The 15,509-nt window shown below is 35.8% G+C and overlaps 1 protein-coding gene across 1 annotated transcript; it reads left to right on the top strand.

The window, feature by feature from the left end:
- Positions 1-11,484: 11,484 nt before the first annotated feature.
- LOC128984818 (uncharacterized) lies at positions 11,485-15,063 on the top strand. Its single transcript, XM_054404186.1, has one exon. It carries the CDS (start codon positions 11,485-11,487, stop codon positions 15,061-15,063), a length of 3,579 nt encoding a protein of 1,192 aa, XP_054260161.1.
- Positions 15,064-15,509: the final 446 nt, after the last annotated feature.

Here is a 15,509-nt window from a genome sequence, read left to right as displayed (position 1 = left end):
AGCTCACTTAAGAAGGGGAAGTGTTACATCCTAAATGTCTATCTTTACTTATTGATTATTTATTTTATAACTATCACCAGCTGGTTATAATGTTTACTTCTTCACTTTGTTTTTAATTTGTGTTGAATAAAGTTGGTTAAAATTGTACTTTTACAAATACATTTATTATTAGTTCTAATTACATACAGAACAGATACAAAGATATTTCTTTTAATCGTTTCGGTTAATAAATGTTAATTACCCTTAACATTTATCGGAAGAGGTAGAGCTCATGTCATCTTTGTGTAGGAAGTTCCAATATGTCAGAAATCACATTCTTCGAATTTCCTTTGATAGACCATTTGCTCACTGCTATTGGAAAATCTAAAACAGAGTCTAAGAAGACAGTTTTTAGAATAGGGCAAGAGGTATACCAACTGCACAAAAACCTACAACTAATTGTTTTTGTAACTGTATTCAAATTCAGTTTTGTAGGATAACTTTTTGTCTCAACTCTACTATGGTTTACGGCAGACTTTCCTCCTGACAAATTTGGCTCAATAGGGTTCCCATAAGTGGTTTGGATCATCATATGTTGACGATTTAATGTTAACTGTAGGCATACATAGTCAAAAATGATCAATTGCATACTTTGAGGGTCCAAGCTTTCCCTTACGCTATTACCTCACTTTGTTTGTGATAGTTTCTTGAATAGTTCCTTTGTAATAGTATATAATAATATTAAATGGTAATACTTGGAACTTGTGTTGGCTGCAGACTCGTCACCTGAAAATTTGGCTCAGAAGAGTTATGAAGGAACAACGAGAGACGTACGATACCTTCTCAACCCTGAGATGAACTGACTTTAGAGTCTGCAATAAATGTAGTGCTATGAGTCTGCAAGGTTACAGGTCATCGGTTCCCCTCGTAACAAATCCACAAGCATGCACGTTAACGTTTGATAGGACAGGACCCAGAAAACTTGCAAACTGCAGAATCATAGAACTGCATAAATCACAGTCCCGTGTATCGGTCCGTTCCAGGGTAAATAAGGAATTGTTGACTACTTGTCGTATTTCATAACCTTTCCAAGCCAAAGTACCCCTTGATTTCTGCGTAGTTCATATCATCACTATATGTGTTTTAACAACTTTGATAACTGCTATTGCAATTCTTTTTAGCCATTATGTCAAACAACCAGTTCTAGTTGACCAGTATTTCTTCTGTGTGTATCTAAGAATCAATCTAAAGGGTGATTGCCAAAGACCCACCCTATATAAAAATAAAGGTTATACTTTTAGTATGACAGTAACCAAAAACCTGCAAACAGGGGAATCCAGATTGCTGCTTCCTTCACACTACCAAGTCTTGAATCACCTTAGTTTTAAGATGGTACGGTTGATCTTTATTAACGGTTCATAACTCGTCCAGGGGAGGTATTGACAGTGAGATATCTGCAAAAAACAATGTTTTTAACTATTACTTCCGAATAATTGACAAACTCAAACCAATTTTTTTACATGATTACAAAAGTAGTAATTACGTATGTCATTTTTGCTAAGTAGTATATGAAAAAGCGAAGCAGAGGTTGGAAAATACAATGACTGTAGATGCGATAATCCATGGTGTTGATTAACGTCCGCACTATATTGAGTACTACGACTACCCACAGTACTATCCTAATGATTATACCAATTCGTTAATACCAAGGCAAGAAATGTGGTTTGGATTCCACTTTAAACTGTAGGTCCCTTAGTTGCCATTATCTGTTTTGGCTATTAGTTAAAAGCTGTGTCTAAGGAATATGTCGGCCGTAGTCATAGGATATTCACCTGCGACTTAAGTGCTGGAGGAGGTTGAGGCAGTGCAGGCACAGTTGCGTTACTTCCCTCGATAAACTTTTGATATGATTGACAGACACCACAGTGATGTGCCTGCAACAATAAACATCAAGAGGTTATACTAACAACAGGTACTGTTGAATAATTATACTACTATTAATGTTTTTACTTTAATTTTTTTATATCGAATCAAACAAGTCTAGAGTGTCCTCTCTTATAGTTGAACAAAGTATAAAAAAGTATAAAATCATTTTTGCGATTTTGAAGATCTTATTGATTTAAATTAGGTCTACTATAATATTGCTTATTTGCTCATAACTGATTATTACATTTGTATAACATTGTATAAAAAATTGACTTGTCCTATTTCTGTACAAACAGATCAATGGAAATAAAATATTCTTATTCTTATGAATGAATTGATTCAATTCTTGATGTATCCCATCGCTATAGGGTAATTAGTTGTATCATAGTATTAAATAAATTACGTTTCCACCATGTTCTGTGATTAGTTTGATTGGTCTCAGTCGTCAACAGCTGTTGATGCTCGTTGCCAATCCATAGAGGAGTGATTGTCCTATCCTTACCTTACCTTACCTCCTTGGCCACTCAAACCTAAAAAGGTTTTTGGCCTTGTCAACAAGTTGTCTCCACTGAGTACAGGGAGGCACCCAGTGTCCCCTTATATGAGAAACAAATCAGCTCAATATAGCAAGAGCCTCAAAAACCATTAGAGACCTTTTACAGTGACCATGTATGTATTTAACAACTATTGATTTCTGTGATTCTAATAGGATATTGTGTGTTGGATAGTCACCTGCAAAAAAAGTGTTGAAGGGGGTTTACAGTTTACATAGAACTGGATACAGCTGTGTTAAATGGCCTTGCTACGCGTTTGCTAAGATTTGCAGACACCACAGAGATATGCCTGCAACCTGCAACAAGGAATGTCAAGAGGTTAGATGACAAACATATTTACTTTTGAATACGTACGTTACGTTTCTTGTGCAATAAAGGGGACCGCTCCGAACTTGGACAACGACACACGCGGACAACGTTAAAGTTGGACAGATTAAGTTTCCAGGGTTGTCGTTTGCGTGCAACGTTAAACTTGGACACATTTGAATGTGTCCAGATTCGTCGAGTCGTGCAACGCCACCCCTGGACAACTTATAAACGTGTCCAGGTTCGTCGTTTGCGTGCAACGTTAAACTTGGACACATTTGAATGTGTCCAGTTTCGTCGTGTCGTGCAACGACGAATGTGGACATTTGTCTTAAGTCTCTTGTTTTGGGACCTGACTGTATATTCTACCTGTCAAAGTCCATTGTTTGGGATTTCGACCAAGGCCCCACTAGAAAACACGCCATGCTGAAGGTTCATGACATCACACTAGTGGATGGATTCACTGCAATATCCCATATGTTTTAGGTAATAAAGCTGGCTGTTTTCAGATTTTACGGTTACATTTTCGTACAACTATCCACCACTGTGACGTAGTGTTGCATATAGTCGGTATTTTTGCATAAATAAAAGTAAACGAATATTTTCTATTCCCTACGGACGGAAAAACTAACACTTGCTCGGAAAACAACACATGTGTGTAGTATAAGTCTACTTTTTAATCTGTGAATAGTAAGACAACTAAATCGCTGAACGTTAATATTTCGTGCTTGGTTACTGGCGCATGTCTGGAACCGCCTTTAGGATAAAGAAAACGCATCCCTCAGGCTTTTGTTTTGCATTATCCATGTTCGTCGCCAATCTTTCAGATCAGTTAAACTATACTTTTTCTGTTTTCATAGCTTAGTATTATTTTTTATTTTCTGTATATTATGGATTAAATATGAATGAAATAATCATGACAGTATTAATAAGATTACATATACGTCTTACGTTGTCAATCCTAATATAGTTTCGGGCGACTATTTCAAAATATCTGTTTGGTTTTCAAGCCTCTTCATTTCACATAAAACTATTTTTGATTGGAATGTGTGTATTAAGACCAGACTTTCTATTTATTAGCAGGTAAATATTTTATATGTTGTCCATACAGTATTATCATTTTTAAAGCTGCACCATATTATAGGCCTTAAGACTTGATGTTATAACGGTTAATCACATATTTTATAGTTTATTGGCCTATATTTAACATCGGATTTCCTCTACCAATTAGACGCATCATACAGTTTTGTGTTAGGCCAAAAAAGGTTACGTTCATTCAAAACTAATGAATTCCACTGATAATAAATCTACTGTCAGAAATAAGTATTTTTGTATACATAAAACTGCAAATAAACACTCCGAAGACTCTAAGATGTGATTTTCTGCTGTATAATGTATTTTCTAATGCTGATTTTAAGGACTTGCAAAAAAATGTCATGGTCTTTACTTTATGCTCTTGAGTCTGGAGCATATTTATACAAGTGTTAAGAGGTTAGTTTTCTTACTGAATCTCATTAAAAATATGTCTAACGAAAATAAAACAATCATGTTTAAGGTAAACTAAACTATTAATCTGGAACTCTAGTTCACCTATAAAACATATACCTTGCTTTACGTGTAAATCATGTTTATTTAAAACTAGCTAAGTACCCATTCTACGCACGGCGATAGTGTAGTCCTCACCATTGAACACTTTATCCAATTTGACATTTCCATTAACAAAAGTGCTCTTGACTTTTTTGTGAAACACTGAGTAATAAAGACATTAATGCGTCACAAACAGACATACACACGAAAATGCAGAATTTAATTAGTTAAGGAATTTGCTACAATTTAACCATAGCAAAGTACATATAAAATCAGTAAGCGCCGTCAATGAGTGGAAACCTAATTTGTGTAAACTAGTGACGACAATGATTTAAAAAAATGTAAGTTTCCCAGCCCTAAACAGCACTGATTCAAGGTTTTTCCCGGTTATCAAAAATCAGGAACAATTTGATACACAAAGAATCTCTGGTTCCTGACCTGGATGATGCCAAGTTATTTAATTTCATTTGCGGTTACACATTATTGCACTTGCGATTAATTAAATCCGTTATGTAAGGAAAATTTTTTTAAATGTCACTTGGTTTGGCTTTTATTTCAAAACGTGTTTGAAATTGTTGCGGTATTTGTAAACAACATAATGTAAACATATCAGTGACAGCTATATTTACAAAGTAGTGAGGCCATATTTTATTGGCTAAAGACACTCACGCTAACCCCGTGAATACATTAAAATGATTTGAATCTTGATTTTATGTACTCTCGTTTTTCCGGAGATGGCCGCGTAAAATGCCTTCTGGGCCGTGACAGACAGACAGAAATTGAGATAAGACTTGTTTCGGCTAGATTAATGTATAACATGTAAAAGTAACAAAAAAAATATATAATTCAGAGAAAAATATAATTTTATTTGTATCAATTTGTCAGTATTATTTGTTCTGTGATCATCAGACGAATGTCTGTCCTCTCTACTATGTTTATTTAGTATATTGGCTCGATTGTAAAGGTATGGTATGATTAATAGTTTTATTTACTTTTACGTCATTTTGTAACCATCATGGCTACCCACAAGGTCAATGTTACAATTTAAAAACTTTGAGTTACTTTTACATTATATAGGCATTATTAGAAATTGAGATTGTTTCGTTAAAAACTTTCCAAACATTTGTCGGAAAACCTTGGTAAGTTTGGCAAAAATATGTTTAGCCGTTATTGAGTTTGATAGTGTTACAAAGTTTTACATTGAAGCCGATCCCAAAGAGCTTTGCTTCGCTCCGCTCAGTTATTAGAATCGAACTAGTAAACCTCTGGTTTACATGAATCCTGTATACAAAATAATAATTTCATCCTAATATTATCGGTCCACTTTATATAGATTATCAGGTTATTGTTAATTGACCAGAATCATCAAAATATATTACATTGTTAAGACTGACTGACTAATAATGCACTCTGATTCGGATTCTTTGACCCTTAACGAGTTATTTTTACCTGCGAGTCTGTGACATGAGTTAGATATGTACCAATTACGTTTGCCTAGGGGTTTTAGTATGTACATATTACAAAGTATGTAATATGTAAGATGTAATATGAGATTTAGTCTCAAATGCAACATCTGTTATGATCTGGAACTAAGATTATATTTTCCACTACAATTTTCTTACAAATTCTAATAACCAAAAAGCTTTTAGTATTTTGTTAGCCATTTCATGACTGACACTTTTGTATGCTGAGGTGGCCACTTGGCAATGGTAGGTTTAAACTACTAGGTGGTGTTTGCAGAAGCATCCACAAAATTGAGCGGAATCATCAAGGGTTCATAATATATTGTTTTTGTCATACTACATAAAACAGTCGTTTTTAATGCATGCGTTGCGGGTCTTAAGTAGCATTTTTACTCTTTAGGGAGTAAGAATCATTTTTAGCCTCTATGGAGTAAAAATCAGCTGTTATCAACTCAGTTGTAAATTTCTATTGTAAACGATTGCATATATCGAAAATATGTATCGATTCGTGCTTCGTAACCATTTTAACCTACAGTCTACAGTCTCTTCCCATAGCATTTTAGCATTGCCGATACATTAATCAATTCCCACACTCAACACTGCTCACCTTTATTACTTCCTTCACCACCCCCTACGTCCGTGCTATATCCGTGATTCGCAACGAGAGAGAATATGTTCCATAGATATACATGGATGAAAAGAACCAACGAATAAATAAACACAATTTCGATAGATCAGCAGCCTGATCTTTTTCAAATTACTTTTCGTATAAATTTATACGATATAATGAAATAAATTACGTTATACATTTGAAAATTCCAATATTAAGCGTATTCGTATGAATAACGTAGAAACTTTTAAGGCAGGCAGGGCAGAGCCCTAGGAGAGTACTCTTATGGAGAATAAGTGAACTGTTGTTGTTTGCTTGTTTATAAACAAAATTTGATCAAATTTGGAAAATGTATTTATTTTTACTATACTGTCAACATTGAACCATAAAAACACCTTACAGCCTTCCCTGTAGCAGCATACATAAAAACTCGTTAAACTAATGTTATAGTAATAGGGAATAAATATTTCATTTTTAAGGAGATATTTTATTGACAACACAGTCAGACTAAAGTAAAGTAGCTTTTAGTCTGCAGGTTCGTTGTGGCGGGGGTAGTTATAGTTCTGTAACGGTTTTGCAAAGTATTACCCGTAGTGGATTCACTAACGATCTCAAATACACACCTGATATGTTGTTATTGTGTATCACTGCTATTTTGCTGCTTTGTTCCAATAATCCTCAAACGAATCAAAATTATTATTTCAACCTATGTAGGTACGATATGTCGATATGTGATCGTAGGATACGATAGACTGCACATTGTGAAACAGGTTTAGTCGAGCAGGATCCATTTACACATAATTAAATAATCCATAACAATTTGACTGCTCTATTGTAGTTGTTTCGCCACGAAAACGTTAAAATCTAAGGCATCTGTTTGCTTCATTTTGTTAGTTTATTCATGTTAGAGGTTGACGACTGATACGTTCAATCATTGAAAACCCAAGGACAAACCCCCAGACAAAAACACTCCACATATTTCGTTTCTATAAACCATTAAAAAATTTTGATTTCAGCCGCAGCTCCATATTGCAAATGTATGTTTTGAAGATTCAAACGTGCCAAAAACAATGGACAGCTAATTACTATTGAAGGGCACTAAAAATCACTTAAATATGGCAGTTTTAAAATGAGCCTTAATTAACTTTTCTACGACACTTAGCAACGTATATTGAACAAAAGCTGTAGATTTGAACCATCCATTTGGGACACGGTGTATTCAGGTCCCATAGGTTTTAATTTTTATTAATATCCAGCAAACATTTACAACGATCAAATAAACATGCAATTAAATTTCCAAATTTATAATGTGCAATGTGTTTCGCGGACTATGAGTCACTACAACACAGTGTATTAGTAACAGTGTGTTAGAAAGAAGCCTTGTAACAATAAGGCGTATTCACGGCATTTCTGTTTTAGGAAGCTCATTCAGAGTTTACCAACCGAGCGAAACTAAGAATTTGATGAGCCTGGTGTACAGTCTGTTCAAAAACTAAGAGTGTCCAAGTTCGTCGTTTGCGTGCAACGTTACCCTTGGACACTTTTGAATGTGTCCAGTTTCGCCGTGTCGTGTAACGCCACCCCTGGACAACTTAAAATCTTGTCCAGGTTCGTCGTTTGCATGCAACGTTAAACTTGGACACATTTGAATGTGTCCAGATTCGTCGTGTCGTACAACGCCACCCCTGGACAACTTATAAACGTGTCCAGGTTCGTCGTTTGCGTGCAACGTTAAGCTTGGACACATTTGAATGTGTCCATGTTCGTCGTTGTCTGCTTTTATCGTTGTCTGATTGAGGCGGTGTCTGCTTTTAACGTAGTCCATGTTTAACGTTGCCCAACTTCGACATCGTCCCCAATAAAGTCTAGATTTGTATTTACCATACATTCTAACCACATATATATTGATTTTTCTGATTACTCTGGGCAAACACTAGTGTACAGTCCCGGCCAAGTAAGAAAGGAAAAGGTCCAGGTATACCCTATCAGTATGCCTACAGACATATAGTATCAGGATAGGTATCAGTCCTAATCCGCTGTTGTCAAAACATAGCTATTGTAATGAAGCCAAGGGAGCGTGCAACCCCGTCCCAACGGTCATTGTCACCTCCTCCCCGGTCTGACCGGATCTACCTGGACCTTTTCTCTCCTTACGTGGCCGGGACTGTACAGTCAGGTTATTTCAATTTTTCATCACCTTAATAATTTGAATTTTCACTTAATGTTTCCAAACAATACATCCGTCTATTTACACACTATTGTATGTTAATTAATGCTGATTGGAAAATGTTATGTGAATCGTATACTGAACTATTTAACATTTAAGTACAAACAATATCAAAAATTACCTTCAAATATTACAGAAGACAGCTGATGTCAAAATCTTCGCAAAGGAAGTTCATACGTAAGTAGGAGTTGTACATGGTATGCTTACATCTCGCAAAAGTAGACACCCACTAGAGTCAGAGAGATCTAAAACAGTATCAAGGAATTGTTAAAAGTTATCCTAATTTGACCGGCAATTAAATCTAATTACCTGCATTGCATGAACGATGAAATCATTTTTTGTAGTAGAACTGGTTCAAATATGTATAAATTATGTGTCAATCCGAAGAATCAATTCAAGATTTGATTTCAACGTCAAATCATGTGAAAATTTTGTATTTATGGCTATAAAAATTCCAAACTCTTCTCTTCCAAATCCTAAAGGGACAGTTTTACTTTTGCCAGTTCTTGTAGTGAGTTAATTAATTAATTAATTATCGATAAAAATGTTCACTTCAAATCATATTTGCTGACATCCCTTATACATTGTATTACACTCACAGATTGGATACTTCCAAAATTGTATGAGTTAATCTCATTGAGCAAAGAAATATATATGATCTCAAGTGTTTCTGGAAATTCCAATTGGGCTTTTGAAAGTCTCTATTATTTACTTACACTAAGGTTCTACTCCCTATTTTAGGAATTCCTTGGGTAGATACTTACATGGGTAGTCGAATACAGCTCAAACCCCTCTCTGATGATGCCTTGGTAGAAGCCAGCAGGATTGGGAAGAGAGTAAGGAAGGTGGGCCAGTAGGTTGGAAAAAGGTTTAAGGATACTTAGGATAAAGGACACCCGGGGAAGTGAGAGAAGGTACAGACACAATTATTTAGATCTACCTTCCCTCTCTACTCCCCAGAGCCCCCTCGGCCATGTTTGGTTGGAGGGCCTCCCGTTTCTACCACAGTATTACCGTACTATGGCAGGGCCGTAACACAAGCTTAAGGCGTATATTACTACTCAATTAATAAGTAAAGAATGTTTTCAAAACTCAAAATAAAAATTTTGAATTTTATCGAATGTATATCGCACGGTATATGAGTTTTGAAATTGTTTTAGGCCTGAAGCCACTTTCCCTCCTTACCACCCCTGGCAGGAATCTCAAAAGTTTAACCATGCAAAACCACACACTTAGAAGCTGATTTCATCTTACCATTTTATTAATTATGTGTAAGGCTAAAATTACCTAACTAATATCCCTCATAGATAACTTGCCTAAAGTAGATAACCCTTGTAAGAAGTATATAATGGCTTTTCATGGTTAAACTTCTAAGACTTTTACCAGGCCTACTGAAAAATGGATTTAAATACTTATTCAAAGTATATGTCTAACCTAAACTATCTTCTAACTTAAAGAAGGCGTATGAAAAACACCTATTTGTAAGAAAACAATTTCCAAAAACGAAAAATTATATATGTAACCAAAGTATAGAAACTCTATATAATTTTAACTACGGACAACTACACAACTTACCCTTAATTGGTGGATGGGTGATTTGCCGGATTTGATTCTTTAAACAAATAAAAACAATTTAACTCAAACTCAAACTTTTCAACTTTTGTGCCTGAAATCGCGTCAAATCGACGTGTGTAGATAGTACAACAATATGGAGTGATTTTGTGAACATGAAATGACATACTGGAAAACACACAAAAATACCAAACATAAACAAATAACAAAAAAATCAAGTGTCTTGAATTCCAGGAACTGCTGCTCGAAGGATGTCTCGTAGAGGAGGGCCTGATACTAACCTATCATAACTAAACGTGTTTGTAATATAAACAAATTTTAATTATCATCCTAACCATATCTAATGAAATAACCTGAAAAGCCCTGATCTGTTCTAAAAGCCTATGGCTAACCTATTCATGGATAAACCTAGTAAATTTTCACCTAAAACTACCTAATTTTTTAATGAACCTGAAAATCCCTCAACTGTTCTAAAAGTCTATGGCTAATCTACTTATTAATAGAAAAGTAAAGCAAAATTTCACCTAACACTATCTGATTTTAAAAAAACCTGAAAATCCCTGATCTGATATAATCTTAACACTAAATATTAATTATATTGATTAATAATAAATTTATTTATCTGGTTTTCCTACAACTACTTGTCTCCTATTTGCCTAAATTTTGAATTTCCTAAATTGTAAACAAAAAAATTGTCCCTTCCTAACCTCTTTTTAATAACCTAAAACTAAACGACGGGGATTTCTTCAGTGATGCGAAGACTCAATCCGATGAATGATGGCAAAACACTCAATGCACACTAAAGGAAAGTTCCTACCTTTGGTACGACAGCTACTCAAAACCTGCAAATAGCAAAGTCCAAGTCAGCATACATCAGTTAAAATATATATTTTATGAGTTTATTTAAAAAGATATCTAAATATAAATTTTCTTTTTAAATTATATCTATTAATTATTTACAAACTAAACATCATAGAGAATGTAATATTATTGTAAATTACCTTGACTCTCCACTGCAAAATACATTAAATAAGTTCTATTGAAACCAAATTTAGATCTGCGTTTAGTGTTAAGTGTGGTGATGTGAACATTATCACCTGATAATATTTATTATTTGATTTGTTTGTAAATATTGTATTTGTTCTTAACTAAAACATGGTTGTAATTTTGAATGAATAAAAGCCATACTTTTGGTTTACTAAGTCTTTCTTACAACAATTTTATTCATTCATTGATAAACTCAGTTAGTGCTACATTACAATGGAGAAATTCCTTAGACCAGACAAATTGCAAATTGACCCGGAATCTCCAACTGCCTCAGAGGAATGGACGCACTGGTTACAAACATTCGAAGACTTTCTAACCATGACAGAATTCGTTGAAGACAAGGACAAACTGAAACTACTAACTAATCGATTATCTTTTACTACTTATAAATTTATCAAGGAATCTGAAACTTACCAAGACGCTTTGAGAGTTCTTAACTCAATTTACATCAAACAAAAGAATGAAATATTCTCAAGATATTTAGTAATGACTAGAAAACAGCAACAAGGTGAGACTATTGACAAATATGTGTCGGAACTGAAACTTTTGAGCCAAGATTGCGTTTTTGAAGCTGTTAATGCGATTCAATACAGGGATCATTACATTCGTGATGCTTTTATCAATGGCTTAGCCTCGTCATACATACGACAGAGACTATTTGAAAATAAAACTTTAGACCTAGCTGAAGCAGTGGAACAGTCTAGAGCTCTTGAAATGGCTCAAGCTCAAGTCGAGAGCTATCCAAAATCTATGTACGGAATGCAAACTTGTGCAACGAATGAATTGGCAAAGCAAGCTTGTCAGTACGAATTCCCACTACAACAAAAGGAAGAAGCGACTGTTTCCGCTATTAAAAATGTTGATGGCAAGTGTTATTTTTGTGGGCATGATAGACACTCTAGAGATCGCTGTCCAGCCAGAGAAGCAACTTGTGGGAAATGTAACAAGACAGGGCATTATGCGAGAGTCTGTAAAAGTAATCCAACTCAACATTTTAAAGTAAAACAGAAGACGTCTAGTACATCAGCTGCACTAATAGCAACTACACATAATACATCTGTATTGAAGGACTCTACAGTTGAAGCTAAAGTGAATGGCCTGAAAGCAAATTGCTTAATAGACACCGGGAGTACATCAAGCTTTGTAAACTTGAAGTTTGTTCAGTTAAACAAAATTAAAATGTATAATGAAAGTGGACAAGTATCACTAGCTGCTTCTAATATGAAATCAAACGTCCACGGGTTTGTTAAAATCAACCTAAATCTGTTGAATCACAATTACAACAATTTTAAGTTGACTGTTCTTGAAGATCTTTGTACTGACGTGCTTATCGGACATGATATCATGAAACTCCACTCAAATATACAGGTTTGGTTTGGAGGTAAGAAACCTCCTCTGTTGGTGTGCTCCTGTGCCAAAGTTGAACCACCCAAACTATTCTGCAATTTAACTCCAGATTGTAAGCCAATAGCCACAAAATCACGACGTTACTCAGATGAAGATATGCAATTTATAAAACAAGAAATGGAAAGACTACAGACTGAGGAGATCATTGAACCTAGTTCGTCACCTTGGCGTGCACAAGTGTTGGTTGTTACAAACGACAAAGGGAAGAAGCGACTGTGTGTGGACTATTCGCAAACGATAAACAAATTTACTCTGTTAGACGCCTATCCCTTACCAAACATAGATGATCTAGTATCCACTGTAGCGACGAACAAGGTTTTTAGTGCCATTGATCTAAAGCATGCATACTATCAAATACCAATTTCTGACGAAGAGAAGAAGTACACTGCTTTTGAGGCTGCTGGTCGTCTTTTTCAATTCAGAAGAATCCCGTTTGGCGTAACCAACGGGGTGGCATGTTTTCAAAAGACCATGGACCAAATCATTAGAAAAGAAAAACTGAATGGAGTGTATGCCTATCTGGATGATTTGACCGTATGTGGAAAGGATCAAAAGGATCATGATGAGAATCTAAGAACATTTTTAGATGCTGTAACTAAGTATGGACTTGTAATCAACAACGAAAAGAGCAAGTTCAACCAGTCTTCAATAACCTTGTTGGGACATTTAGTTTCCCATAACTCTATTCGACCTGATCCAGATCGGCTAGAATCTCTACTGTCACTTCCTGTGCCCAAAGACCAAGTTTCACTAAAGCGAGTCCTAGGATTTTTCGCTCACTATTCAAAATGGATACATCGGTTTTCTGATAAAATAAGAAACCTGACACAAGTCAATTCTTTTCCTTTGTCACAGGAAGCGGTTGCAGATTTTGAAGCCCTCAAACTTGACACTGCAAACTCAGTAATTACTCCTAGGAATGGGCAAGAGCCACTGGTAGTGGAGACTGACGCATCTGACATAGCCGTGGCAGCAACTTTGAGTCAAGATAATCGGCCAATTGCTTTTTTCTCACGGACTCTAAACAAATCTGAGAAGCTGTATTCAGCTGTTGAAAAAGAAGCCGTTGCCATTGTCGAAGCCCTTCGAAAATGGAAATCATTTCTTATCGGAAGAGACTTCAGATTATACACGGATCAGCAAGCTTTATCATTTATCTTTGACAAGAGGCATACAAGCAAAATCAAGAACGATAAAGTTATGAGATGGCGACTAGAGCTAACACCTTATCAATATGAAATAGTGTACCGACCTGGTAGGGAGAATGTAAAAGCAGGTACGCTCTCTCGGGCATGTGCGGTTTGCTGGGACAATGCTAAGTTGTTTGAATTACACAAATCTCTCTGCCATCCGGGAGTCACTCGAATGTTTCATTGGATTAAAACTAAAAATCTAAACTACACTCTGGATGATGTAAAAAGGATGACGTCAGCTTGTCAAACATGTGCAGAAGTGAAGCCAAGATTTCACCAATTCCAAGGCAAATTGATAAAGGCAACCACTCCCTTCGAACGTCTAAATATTGACTTTAAGGGCCCTCTTCCATCAACAACCAGAAACCGTTACCTTTTAACCATGGTGGACGAGTATTCTCGTTTTGTATTTGCTTACCCCTGTAAGGACATTAGTTCAGCAACAGTTATCAGATGTTTTTCAGATCTATTTTTTATGTTTGGAGCCCCGTCCTTTGTACATTCAGATAGAGGTTCATCTTTCATGTCGCGAGAGCTGACGGACTTTCTTCACAAGTACGGAGTAGCTACAAGTCATACGACACCTTATAACCCTAGAGGGAACTCTCAGATTGAACGCTTCAATGGAACAATATGGCGAACCATCCTACTAGCTTTGAAAAACCACAACCTGCCAGTTGCTGCATGGGAAGAAGTATTACAGGAGGCACTTCACTCAGTCAGATCTCTTTTATGCACTGCGACAAACTGCACACCGCACGAAAGATTCTTTATACATAGCAGAAAATCTACCAATGGAGACTCCTTACCATCTTGGCTATCCGCTCCTGGTCCTGTCCTGCTTAGAAAGTTTGTAAGATCTAATAAATATGATTACCTTGTGGAGCCAGTTCAACTTTTGGAATCAAATCCACAGTACGCTCTCGTCAGAAGAAGAGATGGGTCAGAATCACAAGTATCCCTGAGACATCTTGCACCCGCTGGCCTACCTCCTGGTGATCTACCTCATGAAGACAACACTACTGAGAGAGAGATTGTTGAAAATATAAATTCAGACATTGACTACAATGAAGTTCAAAATGAAACTCAACAAACGGTATCTCAGGTTGTGGGGGAACTACGTCCAAAGAGGAATGTCAAGCCTCCGTCATATCTAAACGATTACATATGCTATACCTACCTTGAAAACTAGTGGGGGAGAATGTGGTGATGTGAACATTATCACCTGATAATATTTATTATTTGATTTGTTTGTAAATATTGTATTTGTTCTTAACTAAAACATGGTTGTAATTTTGAATGAATAAAAGCCATACTTTTGGTTTACTAAGTCTTTCTTACAACATTAAGATTATGGGACTTCCTAAAAAAGTCTCCATCAAGGTGACGTTCTGCCAAGAAGCTAGTTCAAATATGACACCAAGGTTGTTTACTTGCGTTTTTTAAATATATTTGATCAATTTGTTATTTATCGTTTACTGAAACTTGTAAGCATTTAGTTATGAGAAATATACAAAAATTACCTCTAAATTTCACAGAGGACACCTGATGTCAAAATCTTCATAATGGTCCATGTGAGGCTAGTAGTATTTCACGCTATGAGATCTTGTAAAAGTAGACACGCACGACAGTCGGATG

The sequence above is a fragment of the Macrosteles quadrilineatus genome, unplaced genomic scaffold, assembly GCF_028750875.1.
Source record: "Macrosteles quadrilineatus isolate MER2022 unplaced genomic scaffold, UCM_ALF_1.0 Scaffold_2__2_contigs__length_208266976, whole genome shotgun sequence".
Classification (NCBI taxonomy): Eukaryota; Metazoa; Arthropoda; class Insecta; order Hemiptera; family Cicadellidae; genus Macrosteles; species Macrosteles quadrilineatus.
The sequence above is the reverse complement of the archived record's forward strand: the minus strand, read 5'-3'. Positions and strand labels throughout refer to the sequence as shown.